The sequence below is a fragment of the Ambystoma mexicanum genome, chromosome 4q, assembly GCF_040938575.1.
Source record: "Ambystoma mexicanum isolate Mex_15411 chromosome 4q, UKY_AmexF1_1, whole genome shotgun sequence".
NCBI lineage: Eukaryota > Metazoa > Chordata > Amphibia > Caudata > Ambystomatidae > Ambystoma > Ambystoma mexicanum.
In genome coordinates, this window is record NC_090928.1 from 1,191,059,622 (window position 1) to 1,191,085,575 (window position 25,954).

Consider the following 25,954-nt stretch of genomic DNA (forward strand, 5'->3'; position numbering starts at 1 on the left):
GTAAACTTTCAGTTTGTCTGTGTACTCTGACAAGGGTTTTTATCTAACTGTTCTTCCCACTCTTCTTTTGCTACATCTAGCATGAGGGTGTCATAAAACAATAAAAAGGGTGAGACTCCAGTAGACGATTGTGGTGTATTCCTCAGTACCATAAACCTCAATGGCAGGACCTTGTCCCATTCCTTTCCATCAGGTTATGTTCCTTTCTTCAGCATGTTTTTGATTGTTTTGTTATACCTTTCTACCAATCCTTTGGTTTGTGGATGATTGACCGTATGAAGTTGTTTCACATTCATGAGGTTACAAACTTGTTTCATCATGTTGGACATAAAGTTAGTACCTTGATCTGATTTTTCTTTTGGTATCCCCACTCATGACTGTGGGGGGAGGGGGAGGGGGAGGGGGAGGAGGGGAGAGCAACTGTATTAACACATTGCATACTTGTCTTGCTGCAATTCCTCTCATCGGAAAGACTTCTGGGTACCTGCTTGTGTAGGCTACCAGTATTAATGTATACTTATAACCTCTACTTGTTGGCTCAGTGGGTACCATTATTTCTATTCCAACAGGTTAAAAGGTTCTTGGATCAGTGCCATTTTCTGCATTGGTGCTTTATGTGGTATAGAGGAGCTATTCCGCTGGCACACTACAGTTTTTACAAAACCTCACCACTTCTCCATATATCCCAGGCCAAAAGAAACACTTCAACAAGTGATCTTGTTTTTTTTTTCTTTCAGCTGTTCATGAGCTATCTTAAGATTTTCGCATTTGGACCTTGGCACTAGTTCTTTATTCTGCCCTAGCAATCTTTAATGTTTTGTCTTTTAGTGTTGCTGCCCTAAATGTAGGTCCTACATTCCAGTGTATGGCACAGCACCGAAATATGTCTCTTCCACCCATGCTTACTTTCTCCAACCTCTCTCCGTGTTTTCGGAACATGTGCTGACGTAGATACCAGTTCTTCTGCAAACTGGGCTTCTTTTAACCAGGACTTCTCTTTGATAACTTTGTTGAATATAGGAAGGTCAGACCCATTTAGAATAGGGTAGGTAGCTTAGGCATAATGGCTTATAGAGAGGTCCGCCGATCTTGAGGTTCTAATTCAATCATTCGCTTGGGTACTCTTTTAAATCCCCATGCCCACATTCAACAGGAAAAACCAATACTATCAACTTTTGCTTGTCCACTTACTTGAGGGGTGATAGCGATCTGCTGGCTTGCGCTGTCCAACATGGCTGTAGTGGGTACCCGAGCTACCTTGACTTCTGTCATATATGGCTTGGAACACCTGGGTTAGAATGGCCCAGTCTCCATTGGTTCAGTCTGGTTTCTGCTAGCACAGAATAGGGCTATGTTTGCCCCCAATTCTCCACAATCAAAACACTGATGTAGTCTTTGCGAAAAAATGGTGGGTGGGGTTTCTAGGTCAGGCCTGGGGGTTTTCCTCTCCATGGTTGCTCACTTTGTGAGCAGATTCTTGGGTTAGGAATATCTGTGGCAAGTTTCTGGCTTACCATGCGGATTCCTGTCTTAGGGACACCCACTTTCTGATAGGTACTGGCAATATTAATGGCTTCTGCTAGAGTGTTGTCACCCACCTCTGTATGCGGCCTGGTAGTGAGTCGAGGAATTGTTCCAGCATGACTTTCTCAGTTATCTGAACAGTCGCGGACACGGACGGCTGTAGCCGTTTCTCAGTTAGGTCTTGCATCCTGTAGAACAATTTGTCTTGGTGTTTCACCAGGTTTTTAGTCACGTTTCCCTCAATCTTATTAGATCTGCTTTTTCATCCAAGCCCAATCTCTCAAAGAATTGCCTTATTTATCTCTTAATATTGAGTATTGCCAGTGGGAGTTACTGCCCGATATGCCCCTTGCAATGGTCCGGTCGAGAGGCCATTGTGCATTTCTTGCTATTCCCCCAAAATTGGTAAAGGAAAAAAAGCGGGGTCTTTGCCTGGTTGAAACTTCTGAAGTATCGAGGGTGGTACCACTGACTGTGCTCTGGTGGCCACTATGGCATCAGTGATCTGTTTAAGGCTTTCCTGGTTCTTCTCTTGTGTGGTCAACTTCCTGTCTGTTTGCATCTGCAGTATTTGTTGAAACGCTAGACAGTCACCATGAGCCTGTTGGACTCTTTTTGTAGTAGCTTTTTGCCCTCTGCCTGTGTGTTTATGATGGCTTCCATGGCGTTTTCTTATCCCACTGCTGCCACCACTTGTGGGAATTTAGAAGACAGACACCAGGGGTTTTTTGGTTTATTTGAAACAATACAAAATAAAATCCTAATTCTTTAAGCAATCTCATCCAAATAATTTCTTCAGTCCTTATCTATTAGCTCTGGGATGAGGTTTTCCCGATGCTTCTTTCCTTTTGGCCTTTAGTCCAATAGGCCCAGCAGTATTCATAGCCTTCTGTTCGTGCCTCTCTCTCCTGACGTATCTGGAACTCCAAAGACAAAATGTAACCATTTCGGCCACTTTTATGTGTTTTTCCCCTGTCCCTCCCTATATAATCGGCATCATACTTCTTGCTAGGACCAATCAGGACATTGCTTTCAAAGGACCTACCCCTCCGTCTTGCTGGCCTGTCTGCAGGCTGACTTGTTGCCCTTTCGTTTGCCTGCGTGGGGCTATGATTTTCCAACCACCCTGTTGATTTGCTTTAATTTCTGTGGCAGGCTGTATGGCAGGTAAGAATGTGTTTTTATTGCTGCACTGTGTGTTTTATCTTGCTGCAGCGTCTCGGAGAATGTTTCTCTATTTGCATTTTGTACCCTTCGCACCATTATTCCTCCTCGGCTGCGGCATTTCGCCATTTCAGCTGCAGGCTCCCTGGCAATCCTATCTCAACTGGCACTGCGGGAACCCCAGACTTTCCTGTCTCTGTTGTTGGCACAGCGTGGCTTCCCTTCCTTGCTCAGTTCTTCCCAGTCTGCTCTGGCTCCATTGAAAGCCGAGCCCGGCTCCCCTTACTTTCTGTGTGGTCCGTCCCTGCCAGTCCTTTCCCTGCAGAGTCTATCACGGTCTGCTGTGGCTCCGGTAAAAGCTCACCGGGCTCCACTTCCTTCGTGTGGTCCGTCCCTGCAGACACTGTGAATGACTGTCTCGTGTTGTTTAATGCTCACAATAGGAGGCTTGCTGTAAAATATGAAGTTTGACTGTCAGGTTTTATTCCCACTACTTGAACATGTTACGTGAAAACATGCTTTCTAATTCCTTATTTTAATTCTCCAAGGTGAATCCAAGCAGGGTTTGGGACAAGCTTGTGGTCACCACTTGAGAATGCCAAATCTGTGCCCATGGAGCAAGAATCAAATGTGTAGGCTCATGGTAGCTGTTAGCTAAATACTCTACATGTTGATTGGTTTAATGGAGGTCTTAATCTATTTTACTGGCTATCAAATCCTTAATGAAGATAACACAACCTTGAGTTTTTAATTGTATATTAAGATGGCAGGAAAATATTAGCTGATGGAAGGGGTAATATCGTCTTTAGAAAATAAATATTAAATATGTTCAATATTTCAGTTTATGGGAATTGTTTGTGCTCTGCAGGACGCATGGTGAAGTAGACCTTGTTCTGGGTCTGACGAGGAGAGGTGCAACTTTTACTTAGTGCATAAAATCATAGCATCACTTAAGCGCTTGTGAAAGACATCCCTCAGCATTGTCAACCTGTATATGGAAAAGAAAATGTCATATACAGTAACAATGTTATCGTTCAACAATGGGGCCCAATGATCTACAATAACTACATGGGCCAAACAACATGGTGGGCCTCATTACGAGTTGGCAGGTGCAGGAAAAATGCAGCATTACTGCACTGCCCAGCTATGAGTTTGGAGTATTCACCTCCAGGTCAGAGCTGGAGGTAAATCCACTACCTTTCTGACAAATTTCCTCGGAATCACTGGCCGCAGAATTACTGCTGCGGTTATTCTGGCGAAATCCCCCAGAGAGCCCTATGGACTCCATTTAAATGGGGACTAACTCCACCGCCGCTTGCAATCTGGTGGTATAACCCGCCAGACCAAGTGACGGTAGCGCTATTAGTTCGGTATCTCAGCAGATTTACCACCAGCAAACTCATAATGAGCCCCAATGTCAGTTATGTGTCTGAGAGATGGAAAACCGAGCAAAAAGGCAAGATCCGTCTTCCTTTTGGCCCTGTTTACTGACAATCTACTGTCATGACATTCTGTTATCCAGCTTGTGAAATAATTATGTAAGGTGTTTTGGTTTGTTTACAAGAACTGGTCTATTACCGACAATGGGAGTTGCTAGTTGGTGAAGATTTCCGATTAAGGGGCTGGATAATAGTTTATACTGTATTCAAATGCATATGGTGTGCTGCATCAGGAATGCAGGAGGCAGTATGGTTATCTCTAATTAGGTATTTATTGGTAGTTGTTGAGCGCTTTTGCAAAAATGATGTACAAAACAGGTAAACTAAACAGTGCTGATCCTATGCAGTTACAGCATTACGCAAAGAATGATGCATACAATTAGTTGTCAGAAAGTAGTGAAATATGATTTGAGGTGGGAGAGAAAGATATGCAAGAAATATGTGGTGTGACTAGCCAAGAAGCGGGAATTCCAGTGTTCCGGGGGGGGGGGGGGCACAAGGGGGAGGGTGACTGCAAGCAGAAAAGCAGAGAGGTTTAGGTGGATGAGACCAAGAATACATGTATGCACAGTACGGAGGAAATGAAAAAGAAGACTTCTGTTGAAAGGTAGAAAATAGATGGATCAGAATTTGAGGAATAGGGGTAGTGAAAAAAGGCTGGTGTTAGAGTTAAAAACAGGTGCATAGTGAGAGGAGGGGGGGAAACAAAAAAGAACGGAGCAAAAGTCATTAAGAAAGAATTTAATAAGGTAGAAGTTGGTTGAAATGAGAGAGGGGCGGGCACAATCAATATTATAGTGGTGAGAATTATCTATACAAACAGTCACTGTGATGTGGGAAGAGGAGAGGGGAAACGTCAAATGGCGCACAGATTATCATTGGATGGGGAGAACTGGTGGTAAGAAATACTGTGTATGGAAAGAGTGGTAGGGAGAAGATGCAGGAACAAATTTCATTTTAGTCATGGGGGGGAGGGGCGTGTCAAGAGGGGGTTTGAGGTGCCATGAATGCAGGCACAGCCACGGTTGGACTGCTAGTAGCCAGGTTGAAATCCGAAAAGGAGGCTAAAGAAAAATATTGGTGTGTAGTCTGTGTAAAAGTGACCTGAGATGTTTTACGAATTGATGTCTTAAAAAGAGAATAGTATGGACTAATACAGGGAAAGACTGACTTTGCTTTTCTTTTTCAGGTAAAATGAAAGGACTTGCTTTTATCCAGGATCCCGATGGTTATTGGATTGAAGTTCTTAGCCCTAACAATATGTGTAATGTAATTGCACCGTAAATGGATCAACTCGTCACAATGCCGAAAAAGATTACACCAGCGGGTTTTAAAAATATACTACAGAAATAACTAGCAATATTTGAATTCAGGATTTATGTTACATGTGACAATATTATTATTTGGCTCAATCCACATTGTCTGCTTATTTTGTCTGTTCTTTGAGTTCATAAAGTTCCTTCGGAATGCATTGTTCTGAACATGTTTTGCATGGATCACTTGTAAGACAATAAGCAAAAGGTCAAGTGACCGCTTTGGTTTTTCTGGCCGTGGTATTGAAACTGAACAAGCTTTAAATAAGGAGGATGCTTTAGTTAAAGTGAAATTGCAAAATTCAGTTGATCACACCAAATGAGTGTCAGAGCCTATTTCAGATGATTTTTCAGAATATTGTTTTATGTAGTTATAACCAGTGAAAGTTAAAGCATTGTTTTAATGATTTGTGAATTACTCTTTGCACAAATCCCACTGCATTCTAGACTCTAATGCCACATTCCTCCAGACTCAAATCCTGACCACAGCAACAATGGAATTAAAAAAGGGGGAGCCCATAGTGCGCGTGTCAACACGATCCTACCCTTTGCTATGGCTCCATTGATGCTATGTATCCACGTCATTTTCTAATATTGCTCGATTGGTAAGTTACCTTGGTGGTTTTGTTTCTTATCGTCCTCTGCTTCCATCACAGATGTTGTCTTCCTTGCTCTGCTGCTGTTCCCTCTCATACAGTTAACACGTAGTTTGCCAGCAAGAGGCCAGCCTAATGCAAGTAAGAAAACAACGCGGATAAAGCAATAAATGCTGATTTAGCATAATACATAGAATCTTAAAAGCAATCAAGAATACACTTGGAATGAAAACAAACCGTGCAGAATGCCATCAAAAAGATGGGCGTCTGCAACAATTACTGCTTGCGATAATCTTTTTTTTTTTTTTAAATTGTATTTTTTTTTAAGGAAGCACTGGGTTTTGTGATCTGAATGTGTACTGCTGCTGCATAAGCACTTTTAGCCAATGGTTACTAGTGGTGTGAAACTGGTGATCTGACCTGCTGTTTCTGTAACTGCTGCATGAATGATGACAAATATTCGGGTTTTTGCTCTTGTGAGACTTGCACTGTTTTACGATGCATTCTTTTCTTGACCCAAGGTTCTGTCAGACTTCAGTTTAAATCAGTGTCTCTTGTCCTGACCCGTTTCTTCACTAAATCATAGTTTTGCATTGTATCTTTGACTTTTTTTTTTTTGGCAACGTAAGATGGCCTGTTATCTAGGCAAGCACGTTTGCTACACTTGACTCCTTTTTCTGCCAGGTACCTTTATGTTCTCCTTACGATATCCCTGCTCCTGTTGCTTTTTTTAAGTAGCTCTCTGGTACCATATCCCTACAGAAGACCTTTCGGATACCGCCATGAGCTACTCCTTTTGCGTTTGATTGCATGCACAACTCTGTGGATCACTGCCATTTTAGTACCTTTCACTTAAAATTGATATATAAATTGGCCTCCTTGACCTGCTGGTCTCAATTGTTATCCTTTAAAGACGGACAATGGAGATGGACGTATCTCTTTTAATGAATGCCCTTGGTGCCTTCTACTAGTCCATGCTCTTAATAAAATCTGAGGAAAATTGATTGATGTGTTGGGAATCAGCATATGCATAGCGGGTTGGTTGGAGCCTGCACTTGATTGCTGGACTACTTTTTTATTTTAATGGTGCAAAGATTGTTCCAATATGCTACAGCCAAGAAAAGTCTAGCGTCTGCGGAAAGAGGGACTTGGGACTGGCTTGCTTTATAAAAGCAAACTTCTGCTGCTAAAAGAGTTTACATGTTGTGTTGATGTCAGTTTTGTTAAATCTGGCTTCAACTATAATGGTGTGTACACAACCGATGTATTGCCAAAAGGTGTTAAAACAGGGAATCACATGTGCTGGTATTTTGATTTAAAAAATCCTTCAAAAGAAACAGTTGTGATGCGATTCCTGTTCCTATGATCAAAATAAAAAGAACTGTGATTCATCTCTCATTGCTTAAATTGTTAGTACAAAACAGCCCGTTTCAAATAAGTGGAGTGGGCCTTATAATTCAGAATATTTAACCATTTCCTAAAAGGTGTAATGTTGCAAGCAAGTATTGCAGAGCATTTATTTTTTGGGATAATTAACTGACTAGTGGACTTGCACCATCTTTCATACAAGTCAATTTTCTTTAAATGGTACTTTTATAGAAATTGTGAAGCCTTGTACCTAAACAAAACCACTGAAGCATTGTTGTGCCCACCTTCTCTTGGTATCCAGACTCTACATCATTTAGTCAGGTTAGTCTCAGCATAACACAGTTTAAACATTGGCAGAGCCGATGGTTTTGCTTTTTTGTAATTTGTTCGTTACATTTTACGTTTTAGGTGTACATTTGTTGTCCCCATAAATAATGGGTCCAGCTCAAAGAACAAGCAAGCTAAAGGGCTTGTCATCATGTGACTTCTGTGACCTGTTGGTGTATGAGCACTGATTAAGTACTTGCAACAGTTTACATTGGCAGCTTTTGGATGGAACCTGCCCCTTGGAGAGCCTCTGGTACTTTTGATGTCGTCACTGTCTGCCACAGAATCATGTTGGAACGGAAGGCCATAAACTATGCCCCATAGAAAAGTGCAACCCCCCATTCTGCAAAAAGGGACAACAACATTCACGTAAAGGTTGTGTGTTTTTACTAACCAACTTTTCACTGCACGCTCTCTTTGCTGCCTTTTTTCTCCCCATTCAAATATTGCCTGTCCCCCCAGCCAAGCAGTTAAGTTTTCCAGGGAAAATGTTGCAAAATGTGTGCGGTACAAAACCTCTTCAGTGACCATTCAGAAATTGTTCGGTAAATAGACTATGCACCATGTAAACACAATGGATATAACTGACATAAGGAAGGTCCGATAGCTGGAAGGCTATATGCCAAATTCCAGCTGAGAAACATTTGAGCAGCAAGTATTACTCCTTTACCTCTGGGACAGCTGAAGTTGCTGCTCTGTCGGCTCAGTACTTACCTGCAAGTGTGACGCCATAAAAATGCTTCCATTCCATGCACACTTCCGGCCCTCCAACCCGGCGAGACATGCGTTGTAAAATGTAGAAATTCCACGTGCAGATCCATAGGCAGACTGGGTGGGGGGGGGGGTGGTGGAAGGAGGAGGGAGGGGCTGTTTCAGCGGAAGTGGAATTTTGAGGGATTACATCATATTGTATCATTCTAGCAGGCAACCCTTTGCAAATTGAGCATTGGTTCTTTATTCAAATGTGTTGGCACTTTGACGTGAACTACACTCCCCAGTGAGTGGGAGGGAACAAGAATGAAAAATAAAAGAAGCAAGAGAAGGAACAACGGGACAAAAAAGTAGGACATCTGATTGGGTGAAAAGTGATGGTTTGAGAGAGACTGAAAGACTAGGGTTTGGATCTAGGATGATGAGGGTTTAGGAGAACAGCAGTAACAGGTGTCTGCTTTGGTGATATGGCCAGAGGATGACTTCAATTGCATTATTTTTCTAGTTCTCTTCCCAAAATAATTCTTCTATGCGTGTACATTGCACAGAGACGTAGTAAAGGGATTGCCCAATACAGACACCATAGAATCTATTTGATCAATTACGTGAATCTAGAAGCACATAGTGTTCTGAAATATTTACTAATTTCCTAGGATGTGCAGTTGGCTTGTAGACGCCCTACCCCTCAGTACATTCACAAATAGAAAGTGGCTGGAATTTAATCTATTCCCCAGAGTATTTTCCCTTCAATTATACTTCCTATGGGTTTATACTGAGAGTAGTTTCTTTTGGCTGTCTCACAGACAGGTGGGCACCCTCTTAAGGGCTGGTTTAATTCTCCCCCTCGAGGAACAGCTGGCTATTAGTTAGCATGATGGGGCGCTTAACTTCCTTCCACCGCCCGGTTTCCTTTTTTGTATTGGGCCCATCAGCTGTCTCTTCCATTGCAGACGGCCTGGGGCTTTAACTCCAAGTAGACCTTTCTTAAAGGGTATACTGCTAGTAATCCAAAATGGGTCCAAAAGAAAAGCAATCTATTCCTTTATGTCGGCAGTCTGTTGGTCCATCCCAGCCAATGAGTGAGCCGGTGCCAAGCCCCAGAATCTGTTTGGACTTTTTGTAGATGGGGAAACCCCTCCCTTTAGAGGTGGGTTTAATTTTTCTAACACAATTGGGCAGTGTATGTGATTGGATAATATTTCAAAAGTGACAAACAACTAAACCATCCCTTTTCATATTAATTTCAATTGATTCTCAAAACTAGCTTGGTTTAGGATTGCACCCAGTTGTTCTTTTAGGGGTGGTCCTCTCTCCCACTATACAGGAACCTCATATCCTGCTGTGTTCAGTCATTAACTGAAGCCAGGCCTCTCATGCTGTACAGTCACCTTAGATCTGAGCGCTGAATTATTAACCCCTAAATCCCAGACCTTCCTCTAGCTAACAAGAGGTTCTGAAACCTAGTAACACGAACAACCGCCCGAGACCGTCTGAAACAGGACCACTGGCCGCCAATTAATGTGCCAAGCACCACCTGCCATTATAGATCACCCACTCCGTTGAAACCAAGCCCCAACTTCCTGCCTACACCCAGAGAACTCAGTATTCACCAGAACCGAGTCCTAATCCATGTGAAAGCTCAACGCCCACCTCCCTAAACACCCTGACCATCTACCCATAGGAAACACACCTGACCCTTTGACAGGAATGACAGACTGAACCTGAGAGCATCCAAGCATATCAAGACTAAAGAAACATCAATATTGTGCTTGCACAATACATCACAGAAGTGCAGCTACCGCTGCACCGTCTACCAAAAAGCCCCGACCCAGAAAGGGATGCCGAGAAAGAGCGCAAGGTCGTGCAACAATGGCCATGGACACACAAAGCCAACAGCACACAGCAGAAGCAACCTCAAACTCGGGAAACGCCCCTCCCAACACGATAACTACCAGAACAAACCATGTAAGAGAAACATCCTTAATCTCGCACCTTACCTTGCGACAACCACGGAGCGCCGATACCTCAACAACAACACTGCAATCTCGACACATACAAAGAATCCCCTGACACCCTTGGAAAAAAGAAGGGAATACCCAACAAGAGAGTGGGGGCGATTACAACCCCTTTACCCCAGACATCACAAGAACAGAGGGTTGCCATCGACACCAGACAAGATGACGAAGCCCTGGTGACCAACAATCCTATCATTAACCTAACAGACCGATTCAATGAAGAAGCAGCCATCGCTGATCTTCAACAAATCATCATAACTAGTGAAGCATCGCAACTGAACCATGCTATCAACCGAGTGGACCGCTTCAATGAAGAAGCAGCTATTGATGTTCTTCATTCACACATCACTACAAACCAGACTAAGGACCAACCAATAAACAAAACCACACCAAGAAAATCCACTGCAATTTAATAAACGCAAGGTCAATGTCCAAACACTCAACCGAAATATATGACCTATCTGACGGAGGCTTCGACATCCTATTTGTAACTGAAACTTGGTTAGACGACCACTACTACAAGATCACCCTTAACAACTGCCTGCCTGAAAACCTCAAATGCATCCAAGCAAACAGGAAAACTAAGAGGGTGGGGACTGGCAATCATCCATGAGGAGCACCTCACAAGATACACAAATGGATGGCACAATGTAGCATTAATACAGGGACCTGAGGAAAGTGTGACCTTAACCTCCCAGTAGTTAGTTTAGTTAGGATATTAGTGGTATAGTATCCCCCTGCTGTGTTCTGAATACCGGCCAAGGCCAGGGAAAAGTACCAGATACGGATAGCCTGAGATCCAGGGATGGAACTGGGCAATTGTTTTAGAATGTTCAGTTTGGGAGACTTGTGAGGGAAGAGGGGAGTGAGACAGGGTTTTTTTTTAACAAGGGGCAAAACGGAGAGTCTGTGATCACAACCCATTCTACAACGAAGGAGGATAAGGGCGGGGGTGAGTAGGGTACGGTTGATATGGGAGATGAAGGCAAGCGTCCCCAAACAGCACGATCCTCCCCGCAATGAGAGACAATGAAGGACTCTCCCAAAATGGGAATAAGGCCAAGACAGAGTGCGGGTGAGCGTAAATGGGAGTATCAATCGGAATAGGGCATGCAAAGAACTCTGCATACTCCGAGAGCGCTCTGTCTGACAATAGCAAAGACAGGCGTATATATTTACAAAAAGCGTCATAAGAACCTACACACTATAGGGGCACAAGTTCAATGGGATTGAGTGGCGACGACTAACTATAGGTGCTGCTGCGATGTGGTTGGCTTTGGCTGGAAGACGTCACTGGTCAGCCTCGTGGGTTGGCCTGGGCCTGGCAGGTCGGCTGAGTTCATCCGGACGATGTTGTTGTGCCATTGTGGCCAGTGTCGGAGATGAATGTCTTTTCCTGACTTGGTTGCCCTATGCCATGCGCACCGCAGTCATTCAGTCATTTCAATATTATTTTCTTTAGTAAATCTTCCAATAGGTTATACTACAGGTTAATGCAACACAGGAGGAATGTACCTTGTGAGAGGTCTGGAGGTAATACGTCAGGACATGGTTACCAGTGTCCTGTTGACCGGGGCCATAGGTCAAGGGGCTAAGCTTCAGACCCTGGGTCGGGCGGTACAGGTCTTTCTGCCTTGTTAGAAGTTGTTATGGATGTTCCGCTGTGTGTTGTCAAAGTGTTGGGTGTCCTGATTGCACAGGGCCATAAGTCTGAGATGGTCCGGTGGGTTGTGGGGTTTACAAGGGGGCGCGTGTGTTCAGGCAGAGGTTTACTGCTGAGCTGTAAATAATGCAGGTGGCGGGCCGCGGCCTTGGGTGCTACAGAGGGGATTACAAATCTTTGAAGCGGCTCCAGTCTGGTTGGGGGAGGTAAAGCAGTGCGGCGCGGCCTCTGCTCTCATGCCTTGGCAGCCTTCGCAGGGTGGGAGGGGGAATGGCCTTGCACGTATTTCACAAAGGTATCTCCCTCGTGTGTTGCCGATTTTAGGTAAAGACATCACAAACATTTGAACACTCTATAATACTTATTCAAATCAATACAAAACATGCATTTAAACTTTGCTGGATGTGTCTCAATTATACCCAGTCTGAGACCTTATTCATACATTATGTTTTAACAACTACAGTATTTAGTTATATGCATATATATTTGCAGTAAGTGAGGTAGAATTAGGATTGGTGGAGTACATAGAAAGTAACCCGCCACTGTTTGTGACGGTGGTGGCACATGTGGGGCCTAGGCATGCACACATGACAAGCGCCTTCTCGTGCATCCTTCACATAAGCCCTCTGTATGGTTACATTCGTCTTCTCGTGTCCTCTAGCAGCATTAGTTCAGTTATGGCGCAAGCCCATAGAGTGTAAGTTTCCCAGTGATACACGTAACAAATAGATCCCTGGTGCGTTCCTTTATTATTAGCACCCAACTGCAATGGTGTGGGCTCGCCATCGCTTATATCATGGAAGCATGCTTGCTTATGTTTATACATTTTACAGGCTTTTGTAATATAAGGGATTTTGTGGAAGAAAGCATACTTTGCGAGTGGTCTTGACATTAATATATAAAGACTGTCTGCCATCTGATGACCATTTTACTGTTCTTTTCATTTCCCAGGCCTGCTGGCCGGGTCATGCTGGGAGCGATGATACACTGCGGGAGGTGAACTGTTACAATGTTAGTGTATTACGCTAGCTCATGTCCGTCTTGTTCGTGGGAACGTGCTCGCAGCGGATCTGCCAGGGTGCTGCGGCAACAGGGATGACTGAGACTCTCCAAGGGTGGGGGCCGCGCTACAGTGCGCTGAGCTCACACCATCTTTACCGGACAAAATGGTTTCTGGGCCTAGCTAAATTTTAATACATGTGGGCAATCAATACGTGTGGGCAATGTCTCCAGCGGGTGAACCCTCCACCACCTGGGCCCGGGTGGCATGAGGGGACGCCCAATGAGCCATAGCCCTTACCTGGGGAGAAAACGCAGGCGAGGGGGGGTCTCCTGGACCAGTCCTCCCCTACATTTCCCCCCTTTCGTTACTTAAGTAACAAATTCTTTAAATCTTCTATTCTCCTACATTCTGCTTCGTCCATCACTGCCTCATCCCATGCAGGAGTTCCTTTGATGGGCATCCATGCTCTGCACACCCCCCTTAAGCTCTCACCTCTCCTGGCGTATTCATCTGGAGTACACGTTAGATATATACATCCACCATCTCCTTCCAAATCTACCCAAACTTCCTCGTACCATTCTAGTATACGGGGCTCTTTGATGGTGGTGTGCCACAACTTATCTACAATATCCTTATCGTGGTACATAGGCACCAGTTGGTACCTGGGTGTGTTATCTATCCCTGTTTGTACTTGTGCTTCTTGCATCGTTTTTATTGTACCGTGTGAGTTGCCCACTGTCACCATCATCATTGCACCATTTGGTACTGCGTTAGCACAAACTCGAAGACCCACCTGGCACAGGCAAAAAATTAAAAGGAGGAACACCACAGCTGGCATCAAAAATTTCACAGTTGTTCCAAGCCATGAGGGGACCCAGGAGAAGATGTTATCGAACCATGTGCTGTCTTCTGCTCCACCTTCCATTTTCATTTTTTCTCCTAGGTTGTGGACTGCTTCGATCACATGGGACAGGAAGCCATTCTCTGTGTCTTCAGAAGGTACGAAAGTGCAGCAGGCACTTCCTATTTTTCGGCAAACACCGCCGTCCATCGCCGTCAACAGGTCCAGGACATACCTGTTTTGCATGGTCATCAGTCGTAAAGCTCTTAGTTCCACCTTTATTATCTTGAACCCTTCTTCAGTGTCGTTTGCCAGCTGAATCAATTCCCAGCGGGTTATCTGGAGCCATTTTGCGTTTGCCCTTGCTTGGACACTTGAGACGAGCGAGGCAAAAAATGTTTCTGCTGAGCTGAATAATCGATATTTGTCTGGGATCTGAGCCAATAGTTCTGATGATGCCTTTGATATGTAATTTGATGCTCGTCTGTTACGGGTCAGCATCTCTCCCTTGCTTCCGGAAGACAGGACATACATTTGTGACTCTGCAGTTGGTTGAGCCACACTCTGTTGCATGTGTTCCTGTGTCCTTTTGCTCCCATCGATGTGGCTTTCTGGTATCACCATTAGGGCTGAGTGCAGAGTGGCCATTGAGCAGCTGCCACTCCATGACGGGGGGAGGTGTAGGTATGCCTGGTTGCCGCATACCCAGTACGTGTCCATAAGGGCCGCAGTCCCTTTTCTTAGATCTGGGATGGTGAGGGTCTTGTTACAGCGTTCCCATGGAGGTCCTCCCTTCTCCTTTAAAACACAGTTCATAGTCCATTTCGCTCTGTAGTTTGAAAGGTTTTTCGATGGCGGTTACCCAAGTTAGTTTTGAAATGTGTTCTTTCCATACTGGTGTACATGTTTCTTCTATCCACTGCAATTTCTCCGGTGCCACACCTCTCAGTGCTTCCGCTTTGCACACTACTTCTTCATCCTTCCGCTTGTTATCAGAAAAAAGTGTCCCTTCAATTACAAAAAATGGTTCTTTCAGACATACCACCCCTGCCGTTTTTGGGTAGCACGTTTTCTCGTTCTGCAGCATTTGAAAAGTCACTTCATGTGCCTGGAAGGTGTTCTTAATCCTGCATAACGTGAGATGAAGGAGACATTGGGCATCTATAATTGGCAACTCTTTGGGTAACAATACTTTGGGTGTACCTGATGCGTGAGGGATGAGGGAGCAGACATAACAGCTCTCGTTTGTTGTTTGTTTAGCTGTGGCACTCATATCTGCATACCACTTATTTGTTTGGTGGGGGTGTCGTGGGTCTTCCATCTTATCTAGACCTAGCCCATAGTACTCATCATACTTCCTCCTCCCTGCTTCCCTCTTCCGTCTGTTGTTCTTGTTCCTCATGTACTTCCCAACTCCCTGGGCAAGGGACAAACTAGACCCCCCTTTCTCATTCCCGCCCCCCTTGGCCCATGCATCATATAATATTTTGTGTATTGCTAGTAGCTTTTCCTCTTCCTTCCTGACGTTATCTGGCAGGTTGTTTTTTAGTATGGGGGCAGGCTGGCTGGTGGGGGTGTTATACAACCATGAAATGGCAGACGGGTTTCGGTCATTTAAACTGTGGGCATTGTAATTAGATACCCCTGGTGGAGACACTGTGTTGTTCTGCATTCCACCTTGTGGCTTTTTGCTTTGTAAGATGACAGCACTGGATGGTGTGGTATGATACCCCCATACAAGTTTAGTTCCGTCCCATATCAAAAAATCACCTTCCCTTGTATTGACGCTTGTAGTTGTATTGGGCCCAGTAGTGCTGTTAATCCCTCCCCCCTCGTTCATCTCGATAGAGATGAACGCTACAAACCAATATGTAACCAGGCCAAACATTAGCATAAAAAAACAATGTGATGCATACAGATAATCCACACTCATACGAATATCTGCATCTCTCATGTACTAATTCTCTCATTCTACTAATTCTATCCGTTGCAGGCTGCCCGTTAGATGCCATGGAAGCTCCTGTTTGAGATATAAAAGTGCATGCATGTAAACATTTTGCTAGCACCATCAGTGCCAATATATATTTGACGGGGAATGGAAGCGGGTGGGGATGCGGGGAGGGGTATTCACAGACAAGGGTGTATACAGGCCATCATTTGGTCATTCCATTAATTATATACAACTCAACAAGATAAAAGAGAGAACACATTTTTTTTATTTATAAAGTATCCTTATCAGTTATTCTCCCATTCAAGTCCAGTACCAACACACACACAAGTTCATATTCAGACATTCTGCTCAGTTGCATCGTTTGCTGTTGTCTGTGCCTCCTCATCTACCTCCTCTTGTACATTGCTATATGCCTTCCGTACATCGGTCAAGTGCACCCAGTACCTCAAGCCCTTCACCTTCACTGCCGTGGGCGTGCAAAATATTACCTCGTATGGGCCATGGAATCGTGGTGCATTCCACCGACGCACAAAGCTTCTGACATAAATTGTGTCGCCTGGCATCAGCTGTAGCTGTTGCTCTGGCTCCGTGACAGATCCTGTTACGTTTCCCTCTTCTCTAGTGAAGGGTGGGGAGAGTTGCTTTGATATCACGCGCGCTGCCCTTGTCAATTTCCTTAAATAGTCTGTGAACTCATCTCCCAATATTGCGGCGCTTCTGTGAGCATCTGAGTGTTCGCGCAGTGGAGAGTTTGCTGTGTTCATTCGTCTCCCAGTCACGATCTCGTGCGGGGACAAATGGTGGTCTTTGCTTGGCTGATTTCTAAATTCAAATAGCGCAAGGGATAGACAGTAAATCCAATTCTTCTTCAATGAAAAGCATAGTTTTGATAACCTGCCCTTTAACAGTCCGTTCATCTTTTCCACTACGCCATTACTTTGAGGATGATAAATCAAACACAATTTATGTTTTATTCCCAATAATGTAGTGACTTCCTTGAAAAGCTCATTCACAAAATGAGTGCCGTTGTCTGAGCGAATCACGTCACAAATTCCCCAGCGCGGGAACACTTCCCTTACTAGGAACTTGGCGGCGCTTTTGGCATCAGGTCGCGCACAGGGTCCTGCTTCCACCCACCTTCAAAATGGGCACACAACCACGATCATGTACCGCGCGCCATTACACCTTTCCCCCATGTCTGCGTAATCTATATGCAGTTCTCTGAATGGGCCAATGGATTTAGGAATTGTTCCCCGGAGAGTACGTAATGTCATTCCTGAATTGTATATTTGGCATGTTGTACATTCCATTGCCAATCGAGACACATGCTCCTGGAGACAGGGCACGAACCATTCTTCCTGTATTTCTGCTGCGATGTGCTGTTTGGTGTTATGTGCAGGGAAGTGTAGCTGTTGAAATGCAACTTCTAGTAACTGTATTGGCATTACCACTTTCCCTGAGTTATTTTGCCGCCACAGCAGGTCTGTTCCCGACTTGCTGCACCCCCGTTTTGTCCACATCAATTTTTCCTCTGCACTAGCTCCTTCCTGCAATTCTAGTATTTGTGATATGGGCATCATGTTGTATCCTTCTGGGGGCTCTTCGTTTCTCTTGTGCTTAAGCATGTACTCACCTGTGTCATATTTCTGAAAATAGGAAGCCTCCTTGGCGGCAGCGTCCGCTGCCGCGTTCCCCAAAGACACAACATCTGTGTTGGATGTATGTGCTTGGCACTTTACTATTGCTACTGCAGTAGGGTTTTGTAGGGCCTCAATTAACTCTTTCAACATTCTGCATGCTGTACTGGTGTTCCGTCTGCCCGTCTGAATCCCCTACGCCCCCATCTTGCTAGACCTCCATGTACTGTCGTCGTCATGTAAGCTGAGTCTGTGTATATTGTCACTGCACAACCCTTTGCTGCATGTAGTGCTTCTATGAGCGCAATCAGTTCTGCTGCCTGTGCGGAGTAATGTGATGGGAGGCGGTATTGTACTAGTGTTTCATACTCACCGTCTTCTAACCTCACTACTGCCATGCCAACGTGTTTTTCTCCTGTGTCCACGTCAATTGATGCAGACCCATCCACAAAGTACACTTCCCCCTCGCTTAGAGCGTTCTCACACACCACTGTGTCCTCCCCTCTTTCTCCTGTGTAGGTTGCGCAATCGTGGTTCTGCATGTCCTCTAGTGTGCACGCTTCTGTAATGAATGTGGCGGGGTTCACTGTCTTGCATCTCACTATATGGATGTTGGCGCTGGACAATATAATCTCGTAGGCTGTCGCCCGCTGTGTGGTCAGTGTGCTTTTTGATCTCTCAAGTATTGCAAATAATGAATGTTCCACAAACAATGTCGCAGGGCAACCCATTACTATTGTGGCACTTTTCTCAATCGCGAACGCGGCTGCAGCGAGTGATTGCTCGCACGCGAAATGGCCCTGCATCACGGCATCTAAAGTACCACTATAGTAAGCCAATGGCTTGTGTCCTAAGGACGGTTTTTGTGTCAGTACTGCTGTCATGAGTGTTTCCTTGCAGTGTGAGAATAGGTAAAATTCGCGTCCATAATCGGGGTTTGCTAGTACTGGAGCGCTTCAAATTAGCTCTTTCAATGATTGAAATGATTCGCTCATTTCTTCTGACCATTGTATTTTTTCATTCTCCTGTTGTGCTTCCTTGAGTGCTTGTAGGAGGGGCCTCGTGTATGCTGCATAATCTAATATCCATGCTCGGCAATAGTTGCACATCCCCAAGAATTTCTGCATATCTTTCACTGTTGTGGGTTCTCCTACTGATCTTATTGCTTCTACCCTGTCGGGAATTATTCTTTTTCCATCTTTTGATATGAGCTGTCCCAGGTATAAAACCTCAGTCAGGCAGTACTGTAGCTTCTCCTTGTCTACCTTGTATCCCTTGTTGGCCAGTTGTTGAATCTTTTCTACATGTTGCTTCGTCTTGTGCACACACTAATAAATCGTCTACGTACTGAATAATCGTACTCTCAACTGATAGGTTTCCCAAGTCTTCATGCAATATGCGGTTGAATATGCTCGGGCTCTCACAGTATCCCTGTGGTAGTCTGCAGTGTTCATATCTCTTACCCCCCAGTGTGAAGGCTGTAAGGTATCTACTCTCTTCAGCCAGGGGTATTGAGAAAAATGCGTTTTTCAAGTCTACTACTGTGAAATGTGATGCCTCTTTCGGGATGCTGCATAGTATTGATGCAGGGTTCGGGACTAGAGGGAACTCCTTCTGAATTACATCATTGAGGGGGCGTAAGTCCTGTATCATCCTCCAAGACCCTCCTTTCGCTTTTTTGATTGGATAAATACATGTGTTACATGGGGAGTTTGAAGGCACTATTATCCCTTGTGCTAGTAGTGCATTTATTGTTTCTTTTATCCCTTCTTCAGCTTCTCGGGACTATGGATACTGTTTAACTCGGGGTAAAATTGCTCCTTGCTTTAGTTTTATTACCACAGGTTGTACTCCGTGCAACAGCCCTACATCATGGGGGCCTGTTGTCCATAAATTGTTTGGTACGAGCCTCATGTCATCAAAAAATGACGGTGGTGCTCCTACCACTGTCATCAATTGGACGGGGGTCTCCCTGGCTTGGATTAAAATGTCACAGGGCATCGCTATTTCCATTACTATCTCGCCATCCCCTTCTGTGTCTGAAAAGAGATCCTCATCTGTTACCTCTCGTAGGGCGATGTTGGCGTTTGTACACAGCACTGTGCGCCACTCCCATCCTTCCCTGTCCACTCCAATCACAGCGATCCTTTCCGCTGATACCTGTACAGCGTGCAAGTCCAATGATACCACTGATCCTGGTGCTGCGTTGGGACACACTATGGGGCGGAAGAGGAACTCCGCTGGAATCCTCCAGTCCATGCTTCTTAGCTCTGGAATTATGAGGGCCAAAGTCTTTAGCCCTTCAATAAACATTTCCTCATTTTGTGGCAGCCCTCGTATTTCCTGTGTGGTTGTGTAGGCTTGCACTACCAACATCGCACGCAAGGGGCATATCCTGGGTGTAGAACACACTATTCCTCTCTCGGTAAATGATATGGTCATGTTAAGTTTACTCAGAAGATCCCTCCCTAACAAATTTATTGGGGAATGTTCATAATACAGTAAGGGTGCCTTCACAGTCTTACACCCCACTGTTACATCCAAAGCTTCTGTGTAAGGAACTTCAATTACAGCCCCAGAGAACCCCTGCGTCTCTAACTTCCTGTTAGATAACGGGAACCAGCCCTCTCTGACACATGATTTCTCCGCTCCCGAATCAACCATGAATATGAACTGCTTGTCTCCTATCTGCGCCCCTACAAATGGTTCCTCTGCTGCATTGTAGGTGGTGGATAGAACTGGACACGCAAGTGTTCTCTGTGGGCTGTCCTATGCGGGGTGTCTCATCGCCCCCCCCCCCATTAAAGACACTTCCTGAAACCACTGACATGCCGTTGTAAGGTGCGGGGGCCCCGTTTGCTGTTGTCGCGAAAGGGTTACCTGGTGTGTATTGCATACTGTCATTGTTTTGTGGGTGGTTCTGTGTTCTGTACTGGGGTCCCTGTTGCTGGCCAGCATTACCCTGGCCTGGGTTTCTTAGTTGCTGTTGTCCCATTGGGAGACCATATGGGCTTCCCGGGTGGGGATGGCCATATTGTTCTACCTCTTGGAACCCGTTGTTGGGTCTGCTTCTGCACTCTCTAGAGTAATGCCCCCATTGCCCGCAGTTCCAGCAACTTCCTTGTGCACCTCTAGGACCCTGCCATCCATTTCCTCCCATTCCCCCGTACCCCGGTCCACCTCCTCTTCGGCCCCTGTACCCACCTCGTCCCCCTCGAGGGGTCCACTCTTGCCACTGCGGACCTCCGCCTTGCTCCTGCTCATTCCACTGTCGCTGTCCTGTTCCCGCCCAATTAGTTGCCACCCTTCCTTGTAGTGCTATCAGCCCCTCCTCCTCCTCATCTCCCTCCCTGCTGTGTGGGAGCGCGGCTACTGCTGCTGCAACCTTCACCAACTTTGTCTGTACTAACTTCGCCTCGTCTGCCAATCTTTTCTGCGCCACCTCCTTCTCCCTCTCCTTGATTCGTTTACAATGGTGTACTATTATGCTCTGAATTTCTGGCCATCCCTTTGCTTCAATACCTGCTATCTTGTCGAGCGCCTTCTGCACTTCCTTTGGGAGCCCTCTTTTTATAATGAAGTAAAATAAAGATGTCGATTGATACCAGGGCGTGCCCGTTTCAGCTCTCCACATCTCTTGGACCCGAAAAATGTAATCCATAGCCTCCTCCCTGTCATTCATTGTACACTGCATCACTGACTGTAAGTCCGGTGTGTCTGGGAATGTTTCGCGTAAGGCATCCCACACCCTAGCACGCACTGTGTTAAAGGAGGCCCCATCATGGCGGTCACAGTCTAACGTTACTCCCGGGAAACCGGCTTTAACCCATACTCTTTCAGCCTGATCGCCCACTGCTGATACAAGCAGACTTTTCACATCTCCTATAGCTAGGGGTACCCCAGCAGTATGTTTCTCAAAGGCGTATATCCACTTACTTGCCCCTCCTGATAACGGGGGCAATAGCTTTAATAAATTGGCTTTATCCATCTGTGCCCATGGGATATAGTTAGGCCTCCCTCCTCCCCTGTGTATCAACGGGAGCTGTAGCCTTCCTTTCGTCGTTGCATCCGGACCAGTTTTGGCTGCTGATGTTCCCAGTGATGCCATTTTCCCCACCCTGTTCCTTAGTCGCCCCGTCCACTCCTCATCCAGGGTTCTCATTGAACATGTACCATCCCCCCCCTTCGCTTCCCCCTCCCATTGCCATGCTCAACCGTCACTTTCTTCTAACTCGTCCCTTATGTCACATAGTAATTCCTCTCTGTCCCCCATAGGCCTTTCATCATTGTCAGTATCTCCGTCGCGTGTCTCTATTTCAATTATTCGTGTCGGTTCTTCTTCAATTCTGAACAGTATCTCACCTTTCTTCCACCCCTCTTCAGGTTTTCTATTCTCACCTGGCGCTCTAGACGTGCGCCCTGATCTAGTTGCGGTAAGTGCTGTTTGTCCGCACATGTCTTTTATCCTCGAGAGCTCATCTTTTGCTATTGAGAGTCTTGACTGTAAATCATCTGTGAGTTTCTCTATGTCCACCCTTTGTGTAATCGCCTGGCCTCGCTCTCTCGTACTTTCATATGGTGGGGGTGCAGTGGGCCGGTGGGGTGTAGTAGTTGTCGGGGGAGGCACATACGTCGGGTCACTGTATCCTTCTGCGGGTACAGGCTTTTTTAATATCGGGTACAAACTTATTACCTCTACTGGTGGCGCTACACTTGACAATTCTTTGACATCTTTCTGTATCATTAGTGGATTGTCTGTGGTGGATGGGAGATCAGGATTTAATGCTGGTGTTTTGGGCGGTGGTATCTCTTCAAATAACCTCCAAAGATCTAATATTTCCCAACTGCTTTCCTTTGTATGTCAAATAAATGCATGTGGTCACCATATCCAGAACACTTTTATCAAATGACCCTCCCTCTGGCCATATCTGGGGTAACCCCTCTCCCTTCAGCTCAGTTATCCATTGGTCGTGATATTTCTTAATCCGTTCCGCGTACCCTGGGAGATTCTTACAAATATGTGATAAGGGTGTTTCAGCCCCCATCTCTGTGCCCTCCTAGTGCTTGTGTATCTGCAACTACAATGTAAATGTAGTATCAATATTATTTTTTGTATTCTACTTCACATTCAATGTTAGGCTCGTTTGGGCTCCCCCACACCCCCCATTGACTGCACAATACAAAACTGACTGTACACGGTTTCTACTCTGTTCTCTTTGGGGGGCACATACAAGAGCAACCCATCATTTATTTTGACAATATCAACCCGGAAATCAAAAGGTACCCACTCACTTCACTGTATCAACGTTGTCTTCAAAAAGTTTTATCTGGTCACACTTACCATGACCATTTAACTATTATACATTTATAGCCGTTTACACATTCGCAACATCAAATTGTCTTCTGACACATACGAGGTGCACACACCTCTTGGTACCACTCAATTCACCATTCAAGCTGCCCTCCCTTTCCTCCCTAGCCGGCTGTCCCTGTCCGTCTTATTTGAATATATGGATGCGCATATATATATGTTAGCCTGCTCTCCCCCCTTTTAGTAGGACTCTTTTTCTCTTACTTTTTAAGTTTGTGTTAATCTCACTTTTTATTCTCCCCCTACCCCTAAAGAAAAGAAAAGAAAGAAGTAATAGCGGCCACTAATATATTCTCAGTGCCCCCTTTTGCTGAACACTTTTATTTTATATTCCACTTCTTCATATATTCCCAGTACTAGTCAAGATAGCACTATGCGGCGCCGCTTTCCACCCCCTTTCGGAGCTAGGTTCTCGTCACTTTTATCTCTTATTCACCTCTTAATCCTAATGGCCATATGCAAAGAAAAAGCAAGGAAAATTTAAGATGATCCTTAGTAGATCTGCGTACCCCCTCTTCATTACCTGTCCTACACTTCTCTCCCCGCTCCCTTTACAATCGCTCGCACTCAGTACTCACGTGCCCGTCTTGAACCGATAGTCTCCGAAACTGGGTCCGTCCAGGCAGTGTCGCCATCAGCTCAACAGTCAGCCCCGGCTCCGGCGAGCGGTACTCAAAGGGGATTTTTCAACCGGGATCCCGTACCCTCTCTCTATTGAGTGCGCACTTCTTAGTGTACCGGTCGCCGTTGGCGGGCAGCCTCCCGGAGCCGGCTCACTGTGCGTATCCCTTTTCGACCGGAGATTCTCGTGCCAAAAGGGGACGGTAATGTTAGGTTGGGAAATAATAATAGTAATAATAATCACGCTTTCGGGGTCACCACTGAAGGCAAGCGTCCCCAAACAGCACGATCCTCCCCGCAATGAGAGACAATGAAGGACTCTCCCAAAATGGGAATAAGGCCAAGACAGAGTGCGGGTGAGCGTAAATGGGAGTTTATCAATCGGAATAGGGCATGCAAAGAACTCTGCAAACTCCGAGAGCGCTCTGTCTGACAATCTGACAATAGCAAATATATATTTACAAAAAACGTCATAAGAACCTACACACTATAGGGGGCACAAGTTCAATGGGATTGGGTGGCGACGACTAACTATAGGTGCTGCTGCGATGTGGTTGGCTTTGGCTGGAAGACGCCACTGGTCAGCCTCGTGGGTTGGGCTGGGCCTGGCAGGTCGGCTGAGTTCATCCGGACGGTGTTGTTGTGCCATTGTGGCCAGTGTCAGAGATGAATGTCTTTTCCTGACTTGGTTGCCCTATGCCATGCGCACCGCAGTCATTCAGTCATTTCAATATTATTTTCTTTAGTAAATCTTCCAATAGGTTATACTACAGGTTAATGCAACACAGGAGGAATGTACCTTGTGAGAGGTCTGGAGGTAATACGTCAGGACATGGTTACCAGTGTCCTGTTGACCGGGGCCATAGGTCGAGGGGCTAAGCTTCAGACCCTGGGACGGGCGGTACAGGTCTTTCTGCCTTGTTAGAAGTTGTTATGGATGTTCCGCTGTGTGTTGTCAAAGTGTTGGGTGTCCTGATTGCACAGCGCCATAAGTCTGAGATGGTCCGGTGGGTTGTGGGGTTTACGAGGGGGCGCGTGTGTTCAGGCAGAGGTTTACTGCTGAGCTGTAAATAATGCAGGTGGCGGGCCGCGGCCTTGGGTGCTACAGAGGGGATTACAAATCTTTGAAGCGGCTCCAGTCTGGTTGGGGGAGGTAAAGCAGTGCGGCGCGGCCTCTGCTCTCATGCCTTGGCAGGGTGGGAGGGGGAATGGCCTTGCACGTATTTCACAAAGGTATCTCCCTCGTGTGTTGCCGATTTTAGGTAAAGACATCACAAACATTTGAACACTCTATAATACTTATTCAAGTCAATACAAAACATGCATTTAAACTTTGCTGGATGTGTCTCGATTATACCCAGTCTGAGCACCTTATTCATACATTATGTTTTAACAACTACAGTATTTAGTTATATGCATATATATTTGCAGTAAGTGAGGTAGAATTAGGATTGGTGGAGTACATAGAAAGTAACCCGCCACTGTTTGTGACGGTGGTGGCACATGTGGGGCCTAGGCATGCACACATGACAAGCGCCTTCTCGTGCATCCTTCACATAAGCCCTCTGTATGGTTACATTCGTCTTCTCGTGTCCTCTAGCAGCATTAGTTCAGTATGGCGCAAGCCCATAGAGTGTAAGTTTCCCAGTGATACACGTAACAAATAGATCCCTGGTGCGTTCCTTTATTATTAGCACCCAACTGCAATGGTGTGGGCTCGCCATCGCTTATATCATGGAAGCATGCTTGCTTATGTTTATACATTTTACAGGCTTTTGTAATATAAGGGATTTTGTGGAAGAAAGCATACTTTGCGAGTGGTCTTGACATTAATATATAAAGACTGTCTGCCATCTGATGACCATTTTACTGTTCTTTTCATTTCCCAGGCCTGCTGGCCGGGTCATGCTGGGAGCGATGATACACTGCGGGAGGTGAACTGTTACAATGTTAGTGTATTACGCTAGCTCATGTCCGTCTTGTTCGTGGGAACGTGCTCGCAGCGGATCTGCCAGGGTGCTGCGGCAACAGGGATGACTGAGACTCTCCAAGGGTGGGGGCCGCGCTACAGTGCGCTGAGCTCACACCATCTTTACCGGACAAAATGGTTTCTGGGCCTAGCTAAATTTTAATACATGTGGGCAATCAATACGTGTGGGCAATGTCTCCAGCGGGTGAACCCTCCACCACCTGGGCCCGGGTGGCATGAGGGGACGCCCAATGAGCCATAGCCCTCACCTGGGGAGAAAACGCAGGCGAGAGGGGTCTCCTGGACCAGTCCTCCCCTACAGAGACCTGAAGATAGTGACCTGGAATGTACGTGGGTTAAACGGTTACATCAAACGGAATAAGATTTATGATGTACCTAAAGAGACAAAAAATCGACATTGCATTGTTGCAAAAAACCCAC

At 45.6% G+C, this 25,954-nt stretch overlaps 1 protein-coding gene across 1 annotated transcript in view; it reads left to right on the forward strand.

The window, feature by feature from the left end:
- Positions 1-7,427, forward strand: part of GLO1 (glyoxalase I) — a 174,553-nt gene extending 167,126 nt beyond the window's left edge. Inside the window, exon 6 of the mRNA XM_069608757.1 lies at positions 5,317-7,427. Coding sequence (XP_069464858.1) covers positions 5,317-5,411 — 95 coding nt within the window. The 3' untranslated portion in view covers positions 5,412-7,427. The remainder of the gene's footprint in view (positions 1-5,316) is intronic.
- The last annotated feature ends 18,527 nt before the right edge of the window (positions 7,428-25,954 follow it).